The following is a 26,969-nucleotide window of genomic DNA, read 5'->3' as shown; positions in this document are numbered from 1 at the left end:
GAGCAGGGCAGTGCAGCTGAAGTACAGGGCATGTGCCAGGAAGCAGTGAAATATGGGGTGCAGAGGGAGTCCAGACCAGGGGAAGAGGACTGGCATTTAATATATCGGTAATGGGAACCAAAAATGTTTTTGAGCAACTACTAAACCATGTGAATTAGTAAAATAGGGGAGATATCAATAAATTTGGCAACATTATCATGCATGAGATAGCATAATGCCAATGAAATGACTGGCAAGATCCTTTAAAATGCCCAGGCACCAACTGAGGTCATGTGTGATTGGAGAAGAGCTTATGAATTCAGGAGTTTTATGGAAAAACTGATTTGTTTTAGGGAAACCAGGTTTCAACTTGGGCACATTGGAGGATAGCAGTAACTGTGAACACATGAAAGGAAGACAGGGAGAGGGAAACGCAGTATTCGAGAAGCTGAATTGAGTGCATATGGAACATTCAGGTGGAAACGTGCTACATGCCATTCAAAAGAAAATAAGAGAAGCAGCTCAGGAGAGAGGTGGAGTCGGGGATGAGTCACCTACATTGAAGTGAGTCAGTGAGTTCGGTCTGTCATAAGCATAATATATGAACTCAATAACAGGTTCTAAATATGTAACAAATGTAACAAGGAAGACGGATCTTAGACTCACCTTGGAAAATAAAACAAAAAAACGCTGAGATTATTGGTATTTATAGCTCATGTTTGTTTTACCAGCTGTTAAATTTCCCAAACCCAATACTTATCCCAGACTGACCTCCTAACTGGCAGGAAGAATTGTCAAAGGACACATTCTTTCATAGACTCTGAGTCGCCAGATCTTTCTAGTCTAAAATAGGAGAAATACAAGAAGTACATGACTAAGTAGATTGTCAATGTGCCTTGTGCTCGGTGGTGTCCGACTCTTTGTGACCCGATGGGCTGTAACCTGCCAGGCTCCTCTCTCGATCGGCTTTTCCAGGCAGGAATACTGGAGTTGGTCACCATTTCCTTCTCCAGGGTATCTTCCCCACCTAGGGATCAAACCCAAGTCTCTCTGTCTTCTGCCATGCAGGCGGATTCCTTACCCGCTGAGCCATCTGGGAAACCCAACCAGATTAAAGCGCATCGTTTTGAAGGTGAGGGGAGGCACATAGCCCTGAACCACAATTCAGTTATAGATACTGATGATCGCTAAACTAATTCAACTACGGAAACGTTCCCAAAGAGGGGTTTCTGTGCCAGGACAGAGGCCGCAGCAAGGGAAAGGTTAAAGAGACGAACGCGAGTCTCTGGAGTCAGACCAGCGACGCGGATTGCGTAGCTCCCAGTTGGAAGCTGGCTGTCGTCATGTGGCATACCCACGGCATTGCTCACCGCCGGCGGCCACCTCCGTCAATTCCAAGGCTGGGCCGCCCGCAGGCAGTGGAAGGGTCACGAGAAAGGAAGCATGTGTGCAGAAAAGCCAGCTGGGAGGAGCTGGGAGGTGGCTCCACGGGGCCGACTACATCTCCCATAATTCAGCACAACAACGAAGACCAGCTCCCCGGGCGCCGCTGGAAGAGTTGCGACATGGGATCTGTGGTGAGCATCCTCCGCCCGCCCCAAGTCGGCCTTTGGTGGGGATACATGGGGATTGGCTAGTGAGAGTTCGAGTCCCGCCTACGGATGGTGACGACAGGCGGCGGTCCTGCTACTTAAGGCGTCGTGGACTCGACCGCCCCGCCTTAGCTCCCGCGCTAGAGAGAAACATGTATCGTTTCCGATCACAGCTCTTCACGGGGATTTCTGCTGCCGCCATCGCCCACTCTTACCCGCGCCGCTTCTCGCCTCTGTTGTTAGCCGAAGACTCGCCTCTCAGCCGCCCGTCGCACAGACGCACGAGTAAAAAGTGCAGCTCCATCGGCTGATCCTCGCTAAGCTAGAGTTTAGGCGGCACCGGGCGTCCCACGATGCCGAAGAATAAGAAGCGGAACACTCCCCACCGCGGTGGCAGTGGTGGTGGCGGCTCAGGGGCAGCTGCAGCGACGGCGGCGACAGCAGGTAAGAAAGTATCCCCGCCGCCGGCATCCCAGATACCGGCCGGGTTGGCGAGTCGCTTAGCCTTGGGCACCCTGGGAGTTGTAGTTCTATTTCTCTAGACGTATGCGTTGGCGGGGCGCCTGGAGTGGCCGGCGGACTACGCTTCCCAGCGTGCCCTGGGGGTCGAACCTCGCGCGACTTGGATCTAGCGTGCGAACCGAACTCTTGGGCACCGGCCGCGGGGCAGGGAAGGGGCATATGGGTTCTTGCGCATGAGAATGGGTCAGGATTGGGGGTGACTGGGAGCTGGGCGGGAGAGGAAGTGTTTTCAGAGACTGGTACTGGCTCTCTAGAGCTCTCCTTGACAGAGGGTGGTGCCGAGCTCGGAGTTCTGTCCATGCTGTCACTGGTCGCCTTTGACCACTCGGCTCCAACATGGAGTTCTCGGGAATGCCAAACGTCCGGCGGGTTTGGACCGGCTCTTGCGTCACGCGGCCTGGTCCTTGCGCCGTGGGGCCGGGGTGACGCAGAGGAGCCCATGTGGCACCCCATTCAGCTGCCTTCCTGCGCATCCCGCGTGTGCACCTGGCCCGGCCAAGGCACGAGAGGCGGATCCACTGTCCCAGCGTAGACTCTGCTCCTACCTCTGTCTGGCACCCGCACAGATCCCGAGCCCCCAGCTCTCGTGCGACCCGCCGAAGTCAGCTCCTTCTCCCGGGGGCAGAAACTGCGTTCTCCTTTGTGCGGTATTTTGTAGGTTCTCCGCTGGGAGCCCGGAATAGGCGGGAGTGGTGAGGAGCTCAGATTGCAGTTAGCCAAAAGTTTAGTTTAGTTTTTTTTTTTTTGATTACTCTTTACAAAGTCGAAACTTTTCCTGGATGGGTAGGTGCTTAACTAATTAATGATTTTTTAGTCCTAACTATACGGCTAGGAAAAAATGACTTCAAGCAGAAACTCCAACGAGACACACCATACTGAAAGCTAGTGTTAAACCTGATAAAGTCATCTCACTTAATAATTGCTTTATTGAAACTTTGAAATTAAATATTAAAATAACCTCAGATGTTATCACATCGAATCTATTAGCCATATATATTTGTGAATACAGTTGCCACTTTAACCCTCAGAATGATATGACTTTGTTCTTTAGCACATAAATAGGCCAGTCTTATTAAAGAATTGGAAACTGATATTTAAAAAGCAAGAGGAAAACTTGCGATCATGTATTAAATATTTAATAATTGACAGTAGAAATGAGTTATTATAGATGCAGCCCCCCTTTTATATCTTTAGTTTGATTGAATGCTTGCTTTCGGTGTTCATGAAGTTCATTCTTGATCAAAATATAAAATACATCTAGTTGCTCTGTCTGAATCGATACCTCTTTACTTTTCTGCTTTGTCTTCTCCTCAGAAGTAAACATTTAAATTCTGTCTAGAAAATCCGTATTAATTTTAATTCTTCAAGTTTACCTTTTGTTGAAACAAACACAGAGCTGGAGCAAGCTAAAGTCATTTTGAAAATGGTAATGGCCTCCTTGATTCGCAAAGGAACATTTATTCCCATCTGAAGCTTCCTGTCCAGCCTCCTTCCTTCCTGATACTTAGAGAATAATCTCAGGAGGCAGTGGGGGGTTGCTTTTCAAATTTTAGTTGGAAATTCTCATTTGTGACTTTTCAGCAGCAGGAAAACAATTATTTGAAAGTTTATAAAACTATACATGCTTTGACTATCTTTGGACGTTTACACTAGAACTTGTTAGCTGTGCTTGCCTCTGATTGGGGCTTGGGGGTGGGATTTACTTTTTGAAAAGGTTAAGTTGGTTCCACTTCAATATTACTTACTCAAATAAATAAATAATAGTTGAGTAGAAGAGATGGAAAATTTTCACAAACTTGTACTTAAAAGTCTCTTACCTTACTGGTATTTTTAAATGACATCTATAGAAGAAATGGGATTCATATGAAATCTTCACATGTACAACCAAGAAATAACCAACTTCTCTCTATCGTTTTGGGTTTCCCATTTAAATACTTTTTAAGTTAGTGGAGGGGGTCCGGGACACTAATAAAATTGACCTGTTGTTCAAGTGTGTGTGTTTTTCATAGCACTTATTTTGAAGAGAGCATTTTTAGGAAATAACAGAACTGTGTTAGTAAGTAAGCCCTTTAAGAAATAAGGACTTAATGTGTCTAAACGGCCACCTCATTAATGGTACTTAGGATCACAAGGTGGGTGAGTGTGACCTAGATATTAGATACTCATACAGGGTTTTTTCCCCTTTATTTATTTATTTTTTTAAATAATCTCTTTCCCCTTGAGCTTTGGGAAATCATTGAAACTTAGAGAAGGGAGCTGAGTAACACCTGGATAGGAAACTCTCTTTGACAGTTTAAAAATAGGCTGAATGTGAAAAATACGGTTTGTGAATAAATACTAGTAAAAGTTAAGCAGACGACTCAACTACTTCAGATCATGAAAACACATGAAGACAGATCCAAAAATAGAATATGATGTCATAGGTCTTTGTTTATTTGTTTATTCTTTCCTAAGCACTATGATTAGGAAGTTTTGGTGTCTTGGCTTCATTGCTTATTCTTTATACTTCACTACTTTGATTGGCACACTTTATTCTCTTTTGGAGAGCAAGCAGATTTGAAGGCCACTTGCTTCCTGTGTTGATTTACAAATCTGCTAAAATCTCATCTCTGTTTTGATTTTTTAAAGCTATAAAAAAGACAGCAACAGGCTTAATTATACTCAGAGAATTTTTGAGAAGCCTTTCTTAAGATGTATTAAATGATACAGATTTCTTGAACATAGGGACCTAAGAGATATCTAGTGCAATCTTTGATTGGAACTCAGAGTTAAATCAGGTGACTCATGGTCACTTTTGGGGTGGAATTGGGGACTTCTTTTAACTCAGTGCTCAGTGTAATTGATGACTGAATAATCTTTCTATTAATATGAAATTCCCACAAAACAAAAATAATTAGAAATGACAGTGACTAGGAATATAGATTTATTCCTTAGAGTAATAGATTTATTCCTTAGATTGATGAAATTGAGAGGAAGATTCTAGGTTAAAAAAAGATTTTTTTAATAATAGCACTGATATTTTAAAACTTTTGGGTATATTAGAACCTTTCTTTTGAACGTGATTTGTCTAACAGGCTTTTTATGCTATATCAAATACTAAAACGTCTTTTTAAGGTCTTAAAATTCGACCCTTAATTGATCACAAGTACTCACACAAACTTTGAAACAGCACTATCTGTCTTCCCAAGGGAGTGACAGGAATGTTAACACTTGACTAGGAACAAATGTTAATGTGTACACCCATCATGGTAGGAAAGTCATCATCCAGCTTAGTCACTAGTCATAGGTTTTTAAAATACTGTAGTCATTTCTGAAATTGGCATGTGAAAAAAGTCAGGTCTTGAACATTGCTCAAAGTCTTCAAAGCAGATTCCCAATTTTAAGCATACCATGCTTACAATCTTTATCAGCTTGCATTTTGCCTATAATTTACTTGCAAACATGAGACAACTCTGTTAAGAGGACTCTTAAATAGATGCTTTCTCCAGTGGACTTGGTCCTGTGAAGTCCACCATAGAGTGCTGGTAAGAGGAAGGAGGGCCTCTGTGCAGTGCTTGAGGACCATTTCATAGTCCTGCCTCTTAAGTGATTTGTATGCTAGTTCACAAGACTTCTCAGCTCTTCTGTCTTCTATGACTTGGGAACAAAAATCCTGTAGATAGTCTATCAGAGCTCTTTGTATTTTCTTACACATCTTACCAACACTGTAGTTATTTAGTGATCAGTTACTTCATCCAGTTGCTATCATTATTTTCTGTGCCATGTTGGATCCACTTGGCAGCATCTAAAACTTCTATCTTAAACTTTTTGATCCTCTCAATTCAAATCGTCTTACTTAAAACTACCATCCCACAGTGCCTCAAATTTCCCTTTGTATAAGACATGTGTAACCTAAAAACGAACCCATTCACCAGTTAATGTTATTCTCATTGGAAAATGCATTTGTCTTATTTTTATGTTGATTATTTTTATTGTCTTCATGATTTGAAGTAATTGGGAAGTGGTTTTTTATCTGTAATACTGGTTTTTGTTTTACCAAAAATGGTCACATACTAGATGATTGATATATTTCTGCAGTTGATGTATATTGTAAATAGTTGGTGCTCTGAAATACATAGTAGGTGAATTGACTTATAGTAGGTAGGCTGCAGTCCATGGGGTCACTCAGTCGGACACGACTGAGCGCCCTCACTTTCACTTTTCACTTTCACTCATTGGAGAAGGAAATGGCAACCCACTCCAGTGTTCTTGCCTGGAGAATCCCAGGGACGGGACAGCCTGGTGGGCTGCCGTCTATGGGGTTGCACAGAGTCGGACACGACTGAAGCGATTTAGCAGCAGCAGCAGGAATATTTAAGTGTGTTCTTTTGTTAAAAAAAAATTATCTCTTAAGTAAGTTTGGGTTTTTATTATGGCTTGTTTTTAAGTAAGTTTTAAAATTCCCAAGTTAAGTATTTGCATATATGACAACAAAATCATTTACCTCCACCCTCTTTTACCTACTAGGTGGCCAGCATCGAAATGTTCAACCTTTTAGTGATGAGGATGCATCGATTGAAACAATGAGCCATTGCAGTGGTTACAGCGATCCTTCCAGTTTTGCTGAAGATGGTATGAGTTTTCAGTTTAGATTTGTGACAAAACATAAAAGGATGTTTTAGGTCGAGGAATTCTTGTAGCTAAGTATTCTATTACTTTTCCCTATCTGCTTTTTTCTGTTTAAATTACGTGGTTGGTTTTATTATTCCTTAGGGCCAGAAGTCCTTGATGAGGAAGGAACTCAAGAAGACTTAGAGTATAAGTTGAAGGGATTCATTGACCTGACCCTGGATAAGAGGTGGGAATTACTGGAAGCTCTTTTCATTCTGGGTGATTTTGATCAGCCACCTTTTATATAAAATATGTGCAGTTATTTCTTTGAGCATTGTTTTCCTAAAGCTTGATTTGTTTACTTTGGATATTTTAGTTTTTTGCACCTTTGGACTTGTAATGTAGATAGGAACATGCCATGAGAATTTACATTAGTAGATTAGTTGTTCTAGAATAAGAGTTCATATCTGTGTTTGATAATTGAAGTGTATTTGTTGAATTAAAAGTTAATCTTCAACTAGAAAGGATAGCTATTGAATAATACTAAAGCCAAATTGTTTTCTTACTTAACAGTAACTCTAGAACAAAATTAAAACAAATGGAATTAAAAACCCCAGAAGATGCAAACAAGATCTCTGGACTTTTGTACTGTTAAAGAAAAAAAATACGTATTTACTTGAATATGTAATGTAGAAGAACATGCCTTATACACTGAAACTATGAAATACTATGTGGCCATTTAATGTTGTGGTTATTAAATGAATAAGCAGAAAAATGCTATGATAGGTAGTAGGGTGAGTTGTAGATGAAAATTAAATTATTATTTGAAAAATGGTGTGAACATGAAAATTATATGTTAAAAAATCTATAAATAGAAAAAATTTAGAGGAAACTAGGCTTTTACAAGTCTCATTGATGGTACACTCCAGCTGTATCTTCTTTCTCTTATATTTTGTTTTAAATAGTGCGAAAACAAGGCAAGCAGCCCTTGAAGGTATTAAAAATGCACTGGCTTCAAAGATGCTTTATGAATTTATTCTGGAAAGAAGAATGACCTTAACTGATAGCATTGAGCGCTGCCTGAAAAAAGGTAATGTCCTTACTTTACACAGTCACAGAACCTAAAAGTAATTTGCTCCCTTCTATGCAGTAACATCGGAGAAGGCAATGGCAAGCCACTCCAGTACTATTGCCTAGAAAATCCCATGGATGGAGGAGCCTGGTAGGCTGCAATCTGTGGGGTCGCTAAGGGTCGGACACGACTGAGCGACTTCACTTTCACTTTTCACTTTCACACATTGGAGAAGGAAATGGCAACCCACTCCAGTGTTCTTGCCTGGAGAATCCCAGGGATGGGGGAGCCTGGTGGGCTTCCGTCTATGGGGTCACACAGAGTCGGACACGACTGAAGTGACTTAGCAGCAGCATGCAGTAACATTTGTTAATAGCACTAAAAGTCTGGCTCACTCTTGTAACCTTGTACTTGACAGGGAATATATCAGTCTTGTTAGAACTCAAAATCAAGCTTGTTAGCTTTAGAAACTATAGTTTCAAAATGTAAAAATGCAGTAAGCATTTGAAACTAGGAAAGATTGGGGTGGATTGTCAGCTGTAGTTGTATTTAAAGAGATGTTTGCCATTCTCTTGTGCATAACAAAGACTTGAAAACTTGTGTCAGATGTCAACAAAAAGTATTATTTTATACTTCATTTTTCTAAAATTAAAACAGTATCATAATTATCTACTTCATTTTCTTATTTAAAACACTGATCATACTTTCAATGACATCATTTCAGAATATCCCTTGGAATATTTGAATTCTTGAACTTTGTCATAGAGATTCTAGAATTCATATTAGGATCTTCTATGATCAAAGAACTTTTAAGAATAAAGAGAGACCTTAAAGATTAAGTCTAGTATTATCAAAGACTTTCAATTTTAGAAAAATGCCAGAATTCAAAAGGTTTGGGGATACCAGCTTAATTATTTTGCCAAGTAAGAACATTTGTCTTTATTCTCATTTTCCCTCAGGTGAAAGCTTTGTCAAGAATGGGTGTTTGGAAACCTTTGGTCTAATCCACCTCTCATTGTGCAGAGAAATGAAAGGCCTAGGAAATGCGAGACTGGTCTAAAGTTATATAACTTGTTATTGGTATAGTCGATAGCAGAGCCAACTTCTTTGAGATACTACAATGGCTTTGTTAAAAGTATTTATATTGAAACTGTATCCTATAAGGTACTTGGACTAGACCTTTTAAAATTTCATTACAACCTGCATAGACATTTAATTTATCAGATAACAACTTAAATTCAAAATTTATGCAAACCCTTTGGTGTATACAGTTCTCAAGATAGTTTACACTTAACTTTATATTAACATGCTTCCCTGGTGGCTCAGACAGTAAAGAATCTGCCTGCCGTGCAGGAGACCCAGTTTTGATCTCTGGGTCAGGAATATCCCCTGGAGAAGGAAATGGCAACCCACTCCAGTGTTCTGCCTAGGAAATCCTATGGATGGAGGAGCCTGGCAGGTACACTCCATTGGGTTGCAAAGAGTCAGACACAACTGAGTGACTTCATTCACTCACTCAATCACTTATATTAACGTATTTGTATAGTTTTAAAGACTCGTTATTTATAGTTGGCTATGCCATGCAGCTGACGAAAGATCAAACGAAAAAAGCCCTCTACAGTGAGAATGTGGAGTCCTTACCACTGTACCACCAGGGAATTCCCAAGAATACCTGTTTTAATCCCTTGCTTATTTAAAACAATATTGGTGGAGGAAAGCCCTGAAGGTTTAGTTTACCTCATGGGCTGTATACATCTGAAATGCTTGACAAGTTATTTCAAGGGCTATTTGCGCACTATTCTGTGAGTTCATGAAGGATTTAGAAAGTCAGATTATATTTTATTTACAGTGTTGTATTTGTTTCAAGTGTATAGCAAAGTGATACAGTCTCATAAATATATATACATATATATATATATATATGAATTAACAAAAGCAGTTCCCGTCTTTTGATGGGGGTGCTCATGGTTTATAACATAAATGGCATTATTTTGAGAGAGGGATAACTTAGGTATGGTATTGGGTTTTTTTTCTTTTTGCAGCTTGAGGCAGTTGTAAAATAACTTAATGTAGCTTTTTACAACTGTGTATTCTATAGTATTTTTTCATTTGGTGAAATTTTAACTGTTAATGTTTTTGGCATTGTGCTTTGTACCATTTTTAAATAAAAATTAAAAATAAAAAAAGTCATATTAGCTTGAAATGCATTATTTTGCTGACCTGATACAGTACTCTTCTTTAAAATAGGTATTAATTTCCATTTTACAGATGAGCAACTGTTATGAGAATAAGAGTAATTGGTTGAAGGTCATTTGGCTATTATGTGATAGATCTAGGATTCGAGTGTGGCCTGCTTCCAGAGTTTGAGCTCTTTAACCTCACTGCATTTATAGGTCATGCCAAAGCCTTGAGCATACTTTGAGTTTCATAATTGGTAGATGCTGTTTTGAAATAGAACAAATTTGGGAAATTGCTGCCTTAAGAAGTCTACTGAAAATGATTTGTCATAATTGCTGGTGACTTCTTTTATAGGAAAAGGTGATGAGCAGCGTGCAGCTGCAGCATTAGCATCTGTTCTTTGTATTCAGTTGGGCCCTGGAATTGAAAGTGAAGAAGTTTTAAAGACTCTTGGACCAATCCTGAAGAAAATAATTTGTGATGGAACAGCTAGTATCCAGGCCAGGCAAACTGTAAGTATAGAATTTTTAAATTACAGATCTATCTAGGCATGATACTCAGACCTTGTGATGACCTGGGAAAATAGCATCTTCAAAAATATAGAAGGTTTTTATTATCATTTTATTCTCATTTGTTTTTTAGTGAGCAGACTCAGTATGACAATTTTTTTCTTAAATTTTCTGATGCTCAATAGAACATCCCTTATAGAGCAGATTTCTACATCTTTGAAACTGAAGATCATGTGCTTATATGAAGTACAGTGCAATGTTGAATTATTTAGGATTACCCACTTTTTATTGGAGCTTAAACAAATGGTCTAGACAATGTTTATTGTGTAGTTATTTTTTTATTCTAAGAAATGTAATGGAGTTTTGTTGCTGTTGTTGTTGTTTTAATTCTGACCTAAAACACCCTGTGAAAGAGCTGAGTGCTGTAGTTAACATGGGTGGATTTGGTTGATGTAGGGAACTCTGACTTTTGAAATATTTATCTGATTTGGGGGGTTTGGAAAAGCTTTCATTTTCTAATTGATATTTACCACTTAGATCTGTAAGATTGTGAATTTTGGTGGAGGAGTTGGTTGTTGGTTTCTGTTATGCTAAATAAGTGATTTAAATGATCACACAAAACATCTTTTGCTTTATCACAGAAACATGAGGCAGTCTTAGTGGATTTAGGAAGTGGATTTGAATCTTAATGGATGTTAAGAATCTTAAGAACCTTAATAGATCATAAGAATTTATTGTTAGTGAATTTGAATTCTAAGCTGTTTTTCTAGCAAGAGAACCAGTTTGTTTAAAACTTTTTAATACTAATTATGATGCTGGGAAAGATTGGGGGCGGGAGGAGAAGGGGACGACAGAGAGTGAGATGGCTGGATCGCATCACCAACTCGATGGACATGAGTTTGAGTGAACTCTGGGAGCTGGTGGTGGACAGGGAGGCCTGACGTGCTGTGATTCATGGGGTCGCAAAGAGTCGGACACGACTGAGCGACTGGACTGAACTGAACCGAAGGTAAATGATGGGCTCTCCTGGTGGCTCAGTGGTAAAGAATCCACCTGCAGTGCAGGAGCCACAGGAGACTTGGGTTTTCTCCTGGGTTGGGAAGAACCCCTGGAGAAGGGCATGGCAGCCCACTCCAGTATCCTTGCCTAGAGACTCCCATGGACAGAGGAGCCTGGTGGGCTACACCCCACAGGATCGCAGAGTCAGACACAACTGAAGGAACTTAGCATGCATGCACGCAAGGTAAATGACATTACTCTTTCTCTCAGGTAAACCCTGAAGTCTTAGTGGTTTAATAAAAGTTTATTTCTTGTACATATCAGTGCCCAGTCAAGTCAGCAAGTCCCTCGGCATATCTATCTTGCAGCTCTGCCCTACCCCTAGGTTCTTTTCAAATAGCAGCTGTGGTAGTGAGATGAGGAAAGCTGGAGGACAGAGGCAGGTCACTTCTGCTGAGAGTTCTTGGTTTACCAGCTGTATAGATGCTGGGAGGAGTCTGAAGCAAAAGGAGTAGGAGTTTGGTAACTTTATAGGAATCTCTGCCCCCAAGTAGTTAGTAATCTCTTTACCTTTCTGTTCTTCCTTTTTTGGCTAGTTTCTTGCAGCTTTGAAATTGCTCAGGAGTATTACGGGTATTTGAAATGTTTGACAGAAAACATTATTGATTAGGTATTTGGGGCAATCAGTTAGTTTTGGTTGCATGTGAGTTGTTGTGGTCGTCCAAGGCACTTTCTTCATCCTTCTCACTCTTGTTGTGAATTTAAAAAAAGCAAAATTCTGGCATTCTTCTGTATATTTGTAGAAGGAATCTCTATTAAATGAAGGCAATCCTACTTTTTTTTCTCTTACGAGATGTGTCCTGGCTTCTGCTGCTTACTTAGGAGAGGATTACATATTGAAATTTTCTTTTACTGAGAATAATGCTTCAGCTACTTTCAAATTTTAACTGTCTAATTTTTACGATAACTTAATGAGAATAAAATAGTGGCAGCAAACAGATTAATATTACAAGTGTCCTCATAGTACTGAAACAGAACTAGCTGAAATTGGGGGCATGTGAATGATGCCTTTAAAGACTTACACCTTAGTGGTACTTGGAACAACATGAGGGCATTTTAGTGATAACATATGGAGAAAAGGGAAATGAAGGGTAATAAAGCCTTATAAATTTCAAATTCTGCTTTTATATAATTAGCACAAGTGTTCTGAGAATTACTGGCACCTATAATGTTGGAAGTAGATTATATATAAATATCCTGAATCTGTTTTGTTAGGTGGGTTTTACCTTGGTAATCTCGGATTTCTTGTTGTTCGCTCACTCAGTTGTTTCCAGCTCTTTGTGACCCCATGGACTGTAGCACGCCAGGTTTCCCCTCACCATCTCCCAGAGTGTGCTCAGATCAATCGATGTTCATTGAGTCAGTGACGTTATCTAACCATTTCATCCTCTTCTGCCCTCTTCTCCTTTTGCCTTCAATCCTTCCTAGTATCAGGGTCTTTTCCAATGAGTCGGCTCTTTACATCAGGTGGCCAAAGTATTGGAGCTTCAGCTTCAGTATCAGTCCTTCCAATGAATATTCAGAGTTGATTTCCTTTAGGATTGACTGATTTGATCTCCTTGCAGTCCAAGGGACTCTCAAGAGTGTTCTCCAACACCACTGTTTGAAGGCATCAATTCTTCAGTGCTCTCATATCTGTACATGACTGCTGGAAAAACCATAGTTTTGACAATACGTACTTTTGTCAGCAAAGTGATGCCTCTGCTTTTTAATATGCTGTCTAGGTTTATCTTAGCTTTTCTTCTAAAGAGTAAGCATCTTTGGAGTTGGCTTGAAATGATCTGCTAGATTAATGAAGGAAGACCCAAGAGAAATGGAGTAACTTTGCTAAAGTTGAACTCTAAAGTTTACTAGCAGACCTTACTGGGTTTTAGCTGAAGCCCACTTCCCTTAACTCTTAACCCTGTTTTTTTCCTTCTTTTTATACTATACTTGGGACCTAGCATAGTCATGTAGCTGGTAAGTTTTTCACGTTGAATTATAAAAACAGGAATATGTAAAATTAATAAGAAAATGGCAAAAATTAATGTCTGATTTATTTTTTGCTTTTTTTAGTGTGCAACTTGCTTTGGTGTTTGCTGTTTTATTGCCACAGATGACATTACTGTAAGTAGAGAGCCTTTTGAATCCAGTTATTTGCACATTTCTCATTTAAGATGGTATTCTTATTTCCTGCTCTTATGTAATAGGAGCTGTATTCAACTCTGCAGTGTTTGGAAAATATCTTCACCAAGTCCTATCTCAAAGAGAAGGACACTAATGTTATCTGTAGCACCCCTAACACAGCACTTCATATCAGCTCGCTTCTCGCGTGGACATTATTACTGACCATATGCCCAATCAATGAAGTAAAGAAAAAGCTTGAGGTGTATGTATTTTTTGTTCTTATTTTATAAAAACAACATTTATTGATATAATTGGTTGTGTTCACATAGTAATGACTGTCTGTTCTCCAGGCATTTCCATAAACTTCCAAGTCTCCTTTCTTCTGATGATGTAAACATGAGAATAGCTGCTGGTGAATCTTTGGCACTTCTGTTTGAATTGGCCAGAGGAATGGAGAGTGTAAGTATCTGATGGGTAAAAATGTCACAAGAACCATTATTCTGTCATTACCCTCACAATTAAGAAATGATTGGTTTCTTATGATTGGTTATGACAACCTAATGATTGGTTGTCCTGCTTCTTGGCAGTGATGATGAAATACTTAATAAGAGCATAAACCAATAGTGGTTGGTTGGTAGAGCAATATTTGAGAGTAGCTCATTATACTTAATCATTGCTGCCTATAGAACTGAAGTTTAAGTACACTCTTATTATTCATGGAGAGTCGTCCTGTATAATCTTTTGGATCTGCTTGGATTTCTCAGACCTGAGACACATTAAGGTAATTCAGGCACTTATAATAAACGTCAGACAAATGGATGAAATATGATGTCAGTGTAGGTTTGGGATTAAGTCAGATGAGTTTAGTTACCATCATGTTTAACTTTTCTAAGCCAGGTGTGTTACTCGTTCAGTCCTATTCGACTCTTTGTGATCCTATCGAATGTAGCATGCCAGCTGCTCTGTCCATGGGATTCTCCAGGCAAGGGTTGCCATTTCCTTCTCCAGGGGATCTTCCTTACCCAGGGATGAAATCTGGGTCTCCCGCATTGCAGGCAGATTCTTTACTGTCTGAGCCACCAGGGAAGCCCTTTCTAAAGCCAAAGATGAAAATAAACATGTCCTTTTAGCCTGGGACATGTGCTTTTTAGTTCTCTACCGCTGGCCACTCATGGTTGCTTTTTTTCTTTCTGTTTTTTTTTTTAATACCACAGTTTTGCTTTTGCAGGTATTTGAGTTTGTGGTAGGTGACCAAGAGATGATCCACCATCCTGGTGGTATTCCAAATTTAGCACTGAAAAGTCCTATGTCCTGAAGCCCTTTGTGTTAGGCTAGCTATTTGGAACAGTTGGTTACCCTGGTTTGTGACCTCTATTGTGAATCTTGGGTTACTTCCTAGCCGCTTTCCAATTTAAGGAGAAAGATTATTTTCTGGAATGACGCTTTTCTGCAGTTAAAGAAGTTAGTTAACAGTGGATAAATCTAAATAAGATTAATATATGTTCTGAGTTGCCTTGGTTTTTCACATTCCATTCTTGGCCTGTGTTTGGCTGCCCCCCGCCCACCCTCCTTATTTTGAAAGATAACTGGTATGAATTAAAAGTAAGTTATTCACACTGTCAGTAGCTCATGAATCTCCATATGTGAGAAATTGGACTCAAGTTTAGCAATCCATTTAATTTTATTGAACTAGTTAATAGCTCCTTAACCTCAAGGCACAGAAGCCAGATGTCCTAGTTTTTAATCTTGTATTCCTCTACTGACTAGAAATGGTAATTTCTTTTCTTTTTCCTTTGAAGTGCATCCTAAAAGTGAACTAATGATGCAATTTAAATTATATATGTTGAATTTGTTTAAATTTGCATAAGTGTAAATAGTATTACCACCTGCGTATCTTACCGTCTCTGACTTAATAAATCATATTTGATAGTCAAGAGAAGTCACTCAAACATGTTTAATTTGACCATATCCTTGTCAAAGACAAAAATGAACTGTGTTATAAAACAGAACTTACGTGTTTTGTTTGCTATTTTTGTTAAGTAAGTTTTGTATTTGTTTATTTATTTGGCTGCCTTGGGTCTTAGTTTTGGGTGGTAGGATCATCGTTGCAGTGGGCGGGCTTCTCTAGTTGTGGCAGGTGGGCTGCAGGGGGCGCAGGCTCAGTTGTGGTACACCAGCTAGTTGCCCCGCAGCATGTGGGCTGCTCCCTGACAAGAGATTGAAGCCATCCCCCCTACATTGGCAGGCGAATTCTTACCCACGGGACCACCTTGGAAGTCCTATTCTTACCTTTAAAGTGGAGATGGTAATAGTTAATACCTCACAAGTTGTTGGAACACGTACCAAGTACAGTGTGCATGAAAGTGTTAGTCACTCAGTCATGTCCCACAGCTTGGACTGTATGCATGGGTCTGCATGGAGCCCACCAGGTTCCTCTGTTCTTGGGATTTTCCAGGCAAGAATACTGGAGTGGGTAGCCATTCCATGAGTTATTGGAACATGTGCCAAGTACAGTGTAAGTGGTAGCTATTCCTACACTGTTAGCTGAATTGCATATCGCCTCCCCCTTGCTGGTAGTCTAGTAGTAGCCTTTTTGGAGCTCTCTGCTGCAGCTGCTAAGTCACTTCAGTCGTGTCCGACTCTATGCAACCCCATAGACGGCAGCCCCCCAGGCTCCCCCGTCCCTGGGATTCTCCAGGCCAGAACACTGGAGTGAGTTCTTAAACTAAGAGAAAAATTATAGGTCTGAGGCCCACATGATAAACTAATTCAGGAAATTGTACCAAAATACAGTATTCTCAGACCGTCCCTAATTCTCCCTGTTCCATCTTTCACCTAAACTGACAGGGGCAGTGCTTCAGGACAGAGACACAGTAGAAATAAAATCTGAGGACTCAAAGCACATTTCCTTAAATTACATGCTTCTCACTTCTTGATTTTGTTTATAGGATAACCGGCTCATGTAAAAATGTCTCCATACCCTGACAACGACATTCTGCCTCAATTTGCAGGGGTGAAAAGAATAAAAGTCTTTGTAGTTGAGTAGTCAGATAAAACCATTCTGGAAATAGTAATCAGTGCTTTGCAGTGAAGTGGGGAGGGATCAAACTCTGTTTTAATGTTAGACTTCCCTATAGTTATTTCTTAACACTTAGTACAGCTTATTTCGTTTTGTTTACAATCAGTGCTCCGGTGACTACTATATAGAAAATACTAGTTTAGGGCATGATTTTTGTGACCATCAGCATCTCATCTTGTGTACTTGAACTCTTAAGTTTTCTGTGGTTTCATTTCATTTTAATTCCACTCAACTTTTGAAACCATTTAACTTATTACAGCCATTTTTTTAGTATGAAATAATTATCTTTAGACCTGTTTGAAAGTTTTAAGTTGTACTGAAACAGGCTGTATCATAAAAGAACTATAGCATAATGGATATTTATGTACTGTGTTTTATGTATTTTATGTATGTATTTTTAGGATATATAAATATATTTTACTTAGGCCTTATAATAAACTTACGAGATGTGGGTGGTATTAACTATCCCCTTTTTATATCAGATTCCTCTGATTAAAAAAATGTCTGCTGGGAGATAAGATTCTTGATAACCACTGGCAGTGAGTCCCAGTTCTTAGAACAAATTATGGTAATGCATAGAGTCTTGTTAATTTTTGGTGTATTCTCCTATATGTGTTTAAATCTTCCATACAATTTTTTTTTTTTTGAGAAAACTACAAAAGAACTAATAGCCAGTAAAATAAGTAGGCAACTGTGAGTCTCTGAAATGTACTTGTTTCTACGAGTAAAACAATTCTTATTTTGTTATGATGGAATCAAATTTAGTGAAATATAAATACAGACATCAACATAACATTGAATTGTTTTAATAATAGCTTTTCAGTTTTGGTAACCGTTTTTCTAGATGAAAGTCTTGTTAACAGGTGTCATTTCCAGCTAATTCAGCCATAGGAAGTTGAATTAGAACCTGAAAGAAAACATTCTTTAGAACAGTTAAGAATATACAGTCTCTAAAATACTGACAATAAGAAAATACTTGTGTACTTAAAAGAATATCTGTGTTGATTTCAAGCTTATTTTCCATGAGTGTAATAATCTTTTTAGGCATTAACAGAAATTACATCTGTACCTTTTGAGATGGAACAGTTAATAAATATATATAGTACAATGTGAAGAATGCCCGAAATAAGAGTTTCTTGTTTTAATAGAATAAGTTAAATGATTGTTACCACTAATGCAAAAAAGGTTAATAGCTAGGTATTAATAGCTAGAGCTGGAGATGTCTCACCTTCTGTCTGCTTTAGTTTTGGTCAACTAAATAATTCTGAATCATTGCTTAGTTTTTAATGTGGTTGTAAAATTTAATTAGAGGATAAAAACACCCAAAATAGACTTCTTAAAAGTATAGCCATTTAAACTGTAATAAAGAAGCCTATAGTCTACTTGGTTAGTTAGTTAGTTCAGTCGCTCGGTCGTGTCTGACTCTTTGCGACCCCATGAATCACAGCACGCCAGGCCTCCCTGTCCATCACCAACTCCTGGAGTTCACTCAAACTCATGTCCATCAAGTTGGTGATGCCATCCAGCCATCTCATTCTCTGTCGTCCCCTTCTCCTCCTGCCCCCAATCCCTCCCAGCATCAGTCTTTTCCAGTGAGTCAACTCTTCGCATGAGGTGACCAAAGTATTGGAGTTTCAGCTTTAGCATCAGTCCTAACAATGAACACCCAGGACCGATCTCCTTTAGAATGGACTGGTTGGATCTCCTTGCAGTCCAAGGGACTCTCAAGAGTCTTCTCCAACACCACAGTTCAAAAGCATCAATTCTTTGGCGCTCAGCTTTCTTCACAGTCCAACTCTTACATCTGTACATGACCACTAGAAAAACCATAGTCTACTTAAGGTCATAGCAAATAGTAATATATTTTGTGGCTTCCCTCCAAAAGGGATTAAAATATTTTTCTTTCTGAAACAATTTAATCACTTGAGTTGTGCTCCTGATGTAAATGTAAATACTTGGTTGTTTATTTGAAATGTGGCCAGTAAATTAGAAATTAGGAGCTTTAAAAAGCATTACTAATAGCTTGCCCTTTTGGTATAAAGAAATTTGGAGTTCTGGGAATATGTGCCTTGGGGTCTGGGGAACCAGAGGGTAGAAACTATATTGATTTATGTGTATCTGACTGTCACTGAACTTGGAAGTCCCAGTAATGTTTTGAATACAGTTGGAACACAGTAAGTGTTGGTTGAGCGTATCTGGATATACTTAGAAGAGGAATGTTCATTATTTGGTGGTAGTGTATCATCTTGTAGACAGTATTTCTGGATTAAATTTTTGCATGTTAATAAGTGTTTTTCTGACCAGGACTTTTTTTATGAAGACATGGAGTCTTTAACTCAGATGCTTAGGACTTTGGCTACAGATGGAAATAAGCACCGGGCCAAGGTAGACAAGAGAAAGCAGCGGTCAGTGTTCAGAGACATCCTGAGGGCGGTCGAGGTAGGCTTCTTAATGCTTTAATAGTTAATTAATTCTTTTGAAATTAGATTGTTTTAAGCCAGACTTGTCAATTGGGTGATTTTGCTGATTGAACTTCACCTTTGAGCTAAATCATTTCCTCATTTTAAGACTGAGCAGGTTTTTAACAACAAAAATGAAAAAAATTTTTCTTTTTAAACAAAGGAAAAATTAATTCTGATGTTATAAAGGTTTATTTATTTTTCTTCTGTTGATGTTGAAAAAGATAAAAAAGATTCATAGTGATAGAAATGTACTTCAGTTTGATGTACTTGCCATCATTCAAGACTTGGTGTTATTAGCACATAGATACTTAGTATTATATGAATAGTGAATTATCTTTGTAAATAGTAAATTATTGCCTATACTTCAGTACCTTTAAGCAGAGACCTTTGTGAGCTCCTTGGGAAAGCTAGGTGCCAAAAGCCGAAATAACAAAACCCAGCATATCATTTTCTGATGCTTGAATCCTTTCTGTAGACCTCTAACCTGCTTTAGGCTACCTGGCAAATAATTTGATTTAGAAACCTTTAGGGCTTATAGTGCATGGTTAAGGATAAGTTTCTTTGATAAATGTTAATGGGGCATTTCTTTCAAGAGTATTAGTAAGGAGTCATTCGGTGTAATGTGTATGAAATTTTAGAATGGGAATTTAAAAGAAAATACTAAAGCCCCACTCAGATCCAATTTTCAAGTGTTACACTGATTCTTACGTAACCTGCTTAAGAACTACTTTCTTCGTTCTAATTTACAATAAAAGAAGTAAAACCTAGGGTATAAATTAGTATATAGGTCCTCTGTGATCTAAATTTTTGGTTAATGTTAATAATAATTGCTTTATAATAATATTTTATGTTTACTCAGGTAATACTTTATATTTACTCAGGATGTTATTTAAAAAACAAAATAAGGGGAAAAAAAAGCCCTGACTTGAACAGACGTACATACATACTAAAATCTTTTTGGTCTTATAATTAGTGTGGTAAAATCCCCAAATAAGCAAGTGATTTTCTTGAGTGGAATTTAGAAATTAACTATTCCTGTATTTAGATCCTGTAGCCTCCAAAAGATACATTAATGACATGTTGTAGATTTTCTGGATTATAACTGATTTCAGATTTTCTGTCTTTTTGGATCCTCTCTGGGTAACAGATTTTAAGGTCAATAGGCTCCCACAGACCCTGTTGACAGGTCCCTCAGCCCAGGCTGGTCATGGTAGAAAGTACTGACTCTCCTGAGAAAGATGCATGTGAAATCTCGATGTGAACCAGTTTTAACAGGCCTCTTGTCTCCTCCCTCTGCCCCCCACCCCACCCCCTCTGCTATCAATAGAAGTGGAAGTCCTGCGTCTGCCTCATAATTCTGTCCTCTGGTGACCTCCCTCCCAGGCTTTACCCACCCTCTCTTCTTCATCTCAGAATTTCTGTTCCTTCTTTGCCCTTTGATTGGTTCCCTGTTCCTCCAGCTCAGCGTCAGTCTACCTGCATGTCACAGAGCCTTGCTCAATGATCTTGTCTCTTGTCTTATATTGAAACCCAGCTTTCTTTGGGGGACTCTACTTCCTTGTTGGCTCTTGTTCAGTTGCTGCAGAGAATGGTCCATCTGGGGTGTGGTTGTTTTGCCACACCATTTCTTTTCACCAAAAACCCATTTTGAAGTTCATGTATTAAATTGGTAAACATTTGATATGTTGGTTTTCTTGTTTTGGTCCCAGTATAGGTCTTAAACAGCAGGATTATCTTTTTAAGGAAAAATGGAGACCAGGGGAATAGTCAAAAAACAGGAAGTACCAGAGCTGGAGTCTGAACGTACTGTACTGTGCTGTCTTTGAGGGCCTAACACTGCGGATAGGTCTAGGGAGGGAATGTAAAGTGTCAATGAGATTTGTCACTTAGGTCATTCAGTTCAGTTCAGTTCAGTCACTCAGTTGTGTCCGACTCTTTGCGACCCCATGAACCGCAGCACGCCAGGCCTCCCTGTCCATCACCAACTCCCAGAGTTTACCCAAACTCATGTCCATCGAGTCGGTGATTTCATCCAACCATCTCATCCTCTGTCGTCCCCTTCTCTTCCTGCCCTCAATCTTTCCCAGCATCAGGGTCTTTTCCAATGAGTCATCTCTTTACATCAGGTGGCCAGAGTATTGGAGTTTCAGCTTCAATATCAGTCCTTCCAATGAACACCCAGGACTGATCTCCTTTAGGATGGACTGGTTGGATCTCCTTGCAGTCCAAGGGACTCTCAAGAGTCTTCTCCTAACACCACAGTGACCTTTTAAGACCAGCTTCAGTAGAATGATGGGACAAAAACCAAACTGAAGTGATTTGAAAAGTGAATGGGAGGTGAAAAAGTGGAGATAGTGTGTCTTGACTTAAAAAACATGGCTGTGATGGGAAGAAGAAGAGAGCTGATTACTGGATTGCGGGAGGGTTTGCTTTTTTAAATGCTAGAGACAGTTTTTGGGAAAAGGAATCAATGGAGAAAGGAGCCTTTGAAAATAAAGTGAAAGATTTGTGGTATGAGGCATTGAAAGAAAAATGATTAGCCTTGAACTAGGGAGGAGGGCCTATCTGCTTTAAGAGCGAGGAATAGGTAAGGATACACATGAGTTTATAGGGAGTTCTTTCCTGGTGTCTCTGTTTTCTAAAATAAGAAATGCTGAAATAATAGAATCCTACTGTTTTGTCATCCTCATTTTGAGCTGTTGTAACAGCCCAAGCACTGTATGTGCTTCACAAAATATGCTTATACCTCTAATAATTCTATGTGGTAGACGTATAGATAGCCTTTGCAGGCAAGGGAACAGACCCAAACAGGTTAAAACTTGCCAAAGTCACAAGCCAGGGAGTGGCATATCCATGTGAATCTAGCATTCACATTCTTTTTTATTACATAAGATCCTATGTCTGCTGAGAGAGGTGGGGACTAAATAGACGTGGGGAAGGCAATTGAAGTGGTCCTGCCCAGTCAAATCCCATCACTTTGTTTCTCCTGTCTCTGTGGAAATCACTTCTTCCCTTCCTGGGGGTGTGTGTGTGCTCAAGTCACTTAGTCATGTCTGACCCATGGACTGTAGCCCACTAGATTCCTGTCCATAGAATTTCCCAGGCAAGGGTACTGGAGTGGGTTGCCATTTCCTCCTCCAGGGGCTCTTCCTGACAGGGATGGAAACCATGTCTCTTGAGTCTCCTGCATTGGCAGGTAGATTCTCTACCACCGCACCACATAGGTTAATAAGAATCTTCAAAGGCCCTCTGAACCCTCTAGTTGCTCCTCCTCCTTTTTGGTTGGTCTGTTAGTTAACATCATTTGTCTTTATTTCCTGTCCTAGATTTCTGCTTCCCTAATTTCACCACTGGCTTGTGGGGGCATCTTGTCTTTCTGACTTGTCCTATAACCTTTCCTACCCCCAATCCTAAACCAGTACAAGTATCTGACTTTTCCAGCAAGTTTGTTGAGTGCTTTTGAAATGAAAAAACATTCACAACAAGGTAGTTTTGCCATGTCTACTGCAGCTAGACAAATTCTGCACTCTTTATGTAGGATAGTACTTCTGCTTTCTAGTCTATTCATATTTCAGGGATGGAGGTATTGGTTTAAACCATACTATTCATTTCATTTAGAAATTGTGTTTATGTAGGATCTCTTTAGATCTCTCATTTTGGTTCCTCTTAAAATTTTTATTCTTCTGTTGACCAGGAACGGGATTTTCCAACAGAAACTGTTAAATTTGGTCCTGAAAGGATGTATATTGATTGCTGGGTCAAAAAACATACATATGACACCTTTAAGGAGATTCTCGGATCAGGAATGCAGTACCACTTGCAGGTGAGTGGGTGACATCCTTTCTGTATATTTGCTTTTAAATTAGAGAGTAGTTTTGAATGTACCTCACTTCACTGTTTTTGAAATTAGTTTGAATATACAGACTTTTCAGTATATGGTAGGCACAATAGCAAATTTATTTTTGAAAGTTAAGGGGAATAAATATGAAACTGTCCTTTTTGTTTTTGTATAGTGTAAGCTTGGTGGGGCATCTCTTTGACTGTTGGAGCACTGTTGACATCTTTGTAGGAAAGCAACTAATTTGACATAGCTTTCTTGAATTCAGGGCATTGGAAAACAATTTGGTCTTATGAGAAACAAAGAAAATAAGTGACATCCGTTCTTACTTATAAATTCCACATAACTTCTGTTAACCAGATTTCAGTTTATGTAGTAAAAAAGAAAACTGATGTTTAATACTGAACCTTATTGCCTCTTTTATTTAAGTCAAATGAATTCCTTCGCAATGTATTTGAACTTGGACCCCCAGTGATGCTTGATGCTGCTGCATTGAAGACAATGAAGATTTCTCGATTTGAAAGGGTAGGTTTGGTTTTTGTTTTCAGGAGAACTGAATGCACAGAAGTGGAGCCAAAGCTTTGATTCTGCCAGGTGACAGGCATTTAGCTATGTCTGTGAACTATATTTAGTTCTCCATGGTGTTTCAGACAGAGCTGGACTAAAAAGTATAGACACTTTAGTCCATTTAGAGTATGGAGGGTTAAGACAAGAAATTTTTATCCATAATGCTATTAACATAGAAACTATTTTCATTTTTTGTTTCCCTTTGTTCTATGAAGTTTATATATTTAAGGATAAATATTGACAAAAGTGCTTCTTTCATATCTGATGACTGAGCCTAAACTTAGTAAGTACCAGATTTATTTTACAGATGAGGAGAACAAATGTGCTTAGAGAGTTTAAACATTAAATAGTGATTAATATTATTTGGCCTCCCCAGGGCTCAGCATTAAAGAACCTGTCTGCAATGCAGGAGACCTGCGTTCAATCCCTGGGTAGGGAAGATCCCTTGGAGAAGGGAATGGCTATCCACTTCAGTATTCTTGCCTGGAAAATTTCATAACATTTCAAAAATCCTTATTATTTTTTTTACTAAGGTAAAATTCACTTAAAGTATACAGTTCAGTGGTGTTAGTGTTGCACAACCATCACCACTATCTAGTTTCCAAACATTTTTGTCACCTCAAAAAGGAAACTGAGGTTCATTAAATAAATTCACCTCTTCTTTCCTCTCAGCTGCTGATAAGCAATCACTAATGTGCGTTCTTTCTCTATGGATTTACCTGTTGTGGGTATTTCACAGATGGAGAATCATATAATGTGACCTTTTATGACTGTTTTTTTTTTCACTTAGCATATTGTTGCCAAGGTTCATCCATGTTGTAGGGTGGTCAGTACTTCAGTCCTTTTTGTGGCCAAATAATCCTCTGTTGTATGGATATACCACATGTTTATCTCTGTTAGTTTGTGGACATTCGGCTTGTTTCCACTTTTGATCCTTCTAAATTGTGGGTTTTTTGAACACATACATGCAAGTTTTTATTAGAGCACCTGTTTTCAGTTCTTTTAGGTATATACCTAGGAGTGGAGTTGCTCAGTCATGTGTAATTCTGTTGTTTAACTTTTTAAGGAACCACCAAACTGTTTCCTACAATGACTGCAGTGCATTTTACCTTCCCACTAGCAATATGAGAGTTCAAATTTTGACATCCTTACCAATACTTTTTTTTTTCCTTTCAAGTTATAGCCATCCTAGTGGATGTGAATTGTTTTATTGTATGTTTATAAAATCTTTATATTTAATCATTTTGATGGACATATACTTGATTGTTAGGCATTGTAAAATTTTCTAATAAATACTAATATTTTTACATTTCTCTTTTGGATTATTTTTTGGATAAAGTCCTTGCATGGGACTATAGAGCTTGATTATGATTTTTGAGATGTATTGTCAAATTACCTTCCAAAATTATTCTACTGTTTTTTATTATTTTCAGTGTTGAATGAATGCATGTAGATATTAAACACATACTTGACAGCATTGGTTTTATTTATTTAATTTTCCTCTGAGGCATTTTATTTGTATGTATTACATCCCTAGAAAAAGAATCCAAGGATTTTCCCTCCTGTGTGTTTTCATCTTGCTTCTTCATGGTCCATGAAGGTTGTCAGTACAATGAAACCAAACTGACGGGATGGGAGCAGGTTATTCTGCCATTTTTCTAGATCTTTGAGTTGCACGTCAAATCTGGGGCTGATCACTCCACACTTAATTAGCCTGCCTGTGAGGTTCACAACAATTTTCCCAGCCCTGTGATCATCAATTATTTCAAATTCGCCAATGTAACCATGCTTCATCATCACTGTTAGAAACCTGACGATGACTTTGGAGCATGGTGTAATAAGGACCTGGCGTTTGCCTCTCTTTTCGGCATTGTTGCTACTCTTGAAAGCATCAGCCAGGACATTAATGCTCACCATTCTGGTGGCATGGAAAGATGGCAGAAAGAGCTGGTTTTATTATTTAAAAAATTTTCTTGACATTTTACGTTTGATTATTTTTTTCATACAGAATCGTCATGAACTATCATGTATTAATCAAATCTTCTCCCTCATTCTTTGTGTCTTTTAAACATATAAAGTATATCTAAAGTCAAATTAGTTAATTTCTTTCCTTTCAGTCCATGGCAACCCCACGGACTGTAGCCTGCCAGACTTCTCTGTCTATGGGATTTCCCGGGCAAGAATACTGGAGTTGAGATGGCATTCATTTCCTTCTCAGGAGATCATCCCAACCCAGGAACTGAACCCTAGTCTCCTGTATTGCAGGTGGTTTCTTTATACCACTGAGCCACCAGGGATGTATATATATAGTTTCAGTAGTACTTCAGTGCTTATAAGCAATTTAGTTCCCTGCTCCTTCCTTTCCCATTTCTCAGGATTTCATTTCAGCCTTTCAGTTTTTTTTTTTTGTTTCAAATTTCTAAGTAAAATACTTATACAGCTGTTTCTTTATTTGATAGGTAAGGCTTTTTGCCTTTTTACTTCACCCCTCACCGCCCCCCCTTTTTTTTTTGCTAAATCAGCTTCATTATTTACATTATAATCACATTATAATTTTTTTTCTTACTTTATAAGAATATCTAAAACTTTATGGCTCATACATATTTTCTTCTTTCCCATTTCAGCATTTATATAATTCTGCAGCCTTCAAAGCTCGAACAAAAGCTCGAAGCAAATGTCGTGATAAGAGAGCAGATGTTGGAGAATTCTTCTAGATTTTTAGCATTTGAAGACCACTTTCTGTTTTCTCTCTTTTTTTTTGTAATTTCTAATGTATTTAATCTCTAGAGACAGTTTTTATCTTGGTCAACAGATAGCTTTTGTAGTAGGGGTTATATTATAATTTATATAGTATTGCAGATAGTAAGTCCTGATTATTGAATATTCTTTGTATATATAATCACTAAACATAAAATATTTGTAATGTTTGGTCATTTTCTATTTATGAAAAAAGCAAACATAAGGTATTTCACTTGATTTCATGATGAGAAAAACTGTTAGCCAAAGTTAAATTTCTTAGGCTGTGATTGTCAGAAATACTGATTATAATAATATAGACACACAAAGTTTTTAACTTAAGATCTTACACAGATGAGTTCAGGATACAATTTTGGGAGCTAGATCTGGAAAAGCTGCTGTTATTTTCCATTTTAAGTGGAATTTAATAATTGTGTCACTAGGATCAACAAAAGGAATTATACCATGTGACCATACAGCTGCGCTTACAGGCCAATCAGTCCATCCGTTGTTCATGATGAATTAATATAAGCCAGAAAAGTTGGTAACCTTGACCACTGAGGGCAGTAACACTAATTTTATCTGCTGTGTAAGACCTTGTGCTCTTTATTTTGAAATAAAGATCTTTTCACATTAAAGGTGCTTCTTTTCTAATAGAAGAAACATTTATGAGTTTATGT

At 38.6% G+C, this 26,969-nt stretch overlaps 2 protein-coding genes and 1 pseudogene across 2 annotated transcripts; 2 read left to right on the top strand and 1 right to left on the bottom strand.

The window, feature by feature from the left end:
• Window positions 1–1,395: 1,395 nt before the first annotated feature.
• LOC148778344 (uncharacterized) lies at window positions 1,396–1,882 on the top strand. The gene has a single exon (XM_088834581.1). It carries the CDS (start codon window positions 1,724–1,726, stop codon window positions 1,880–1,882), a length of 159 nt encoding a protein of 52 aa, XP_088690707.1. The 5' UTR covers window positions 1,396–1,723.
• IFRD1 (interferon related developmental regulator 1) lies at window positions 1,877–26,927 on the top strand. Its single transcript, XM_055420848.2, has 12 exons — window positions 1,877–2,015; window positions 6,600–6,704; window positions 6,846–6,930; window positions 7,649–7,773; window positions 10,288–10,445; window positions 13,557–13,607; window positions 13,691–13,869; window positions 13,958–14,066; window positions 18,991–19,125; window positions 22,843–22,971; window positions 23,416–23,511; window positions 26,178–26,927. The coding sequence occupies exons 1-12, from the start codon at window positions 1,925–1,927 to the stop codon at window positions 26,265–26,267; spliced, it is 1,353 nt and encodes a 450-aa protein (XP_055276823.1). The 5' UTR covers window positions 1,877–1,924; the 3' UTR covers window positions 26,268–26,927.
• On the bottom strand, window positions 25,062–25,470 carry LOC129552441 (small ribosomal subunit protein uS8 pseudogene; annotated as a pseudogene).
• Window positions 26,928–26,969: the final 42 nt, after the last annotated feature.

The sequence above is a fragment of the Moschus berezovskii genome, chromosome 3 (genome assembly GCF_049115385.1).
Source record: "Moschus berezovskii isolate FMDL1 chromosome 3, NW_MosBer_1.0, whole genome shotgun sequence".
In the NCBI taxonomy this organism is placed as follows: domain Eukaryota; kingdom Metazoa; phylum Chordata; class Mammalia; order Artiodactyla; family Moschidae; genus Moschus; species Moschus berezovskii.
This window is presented reverse-complemented; position numbering and strand designations above follow the sequence as displayed.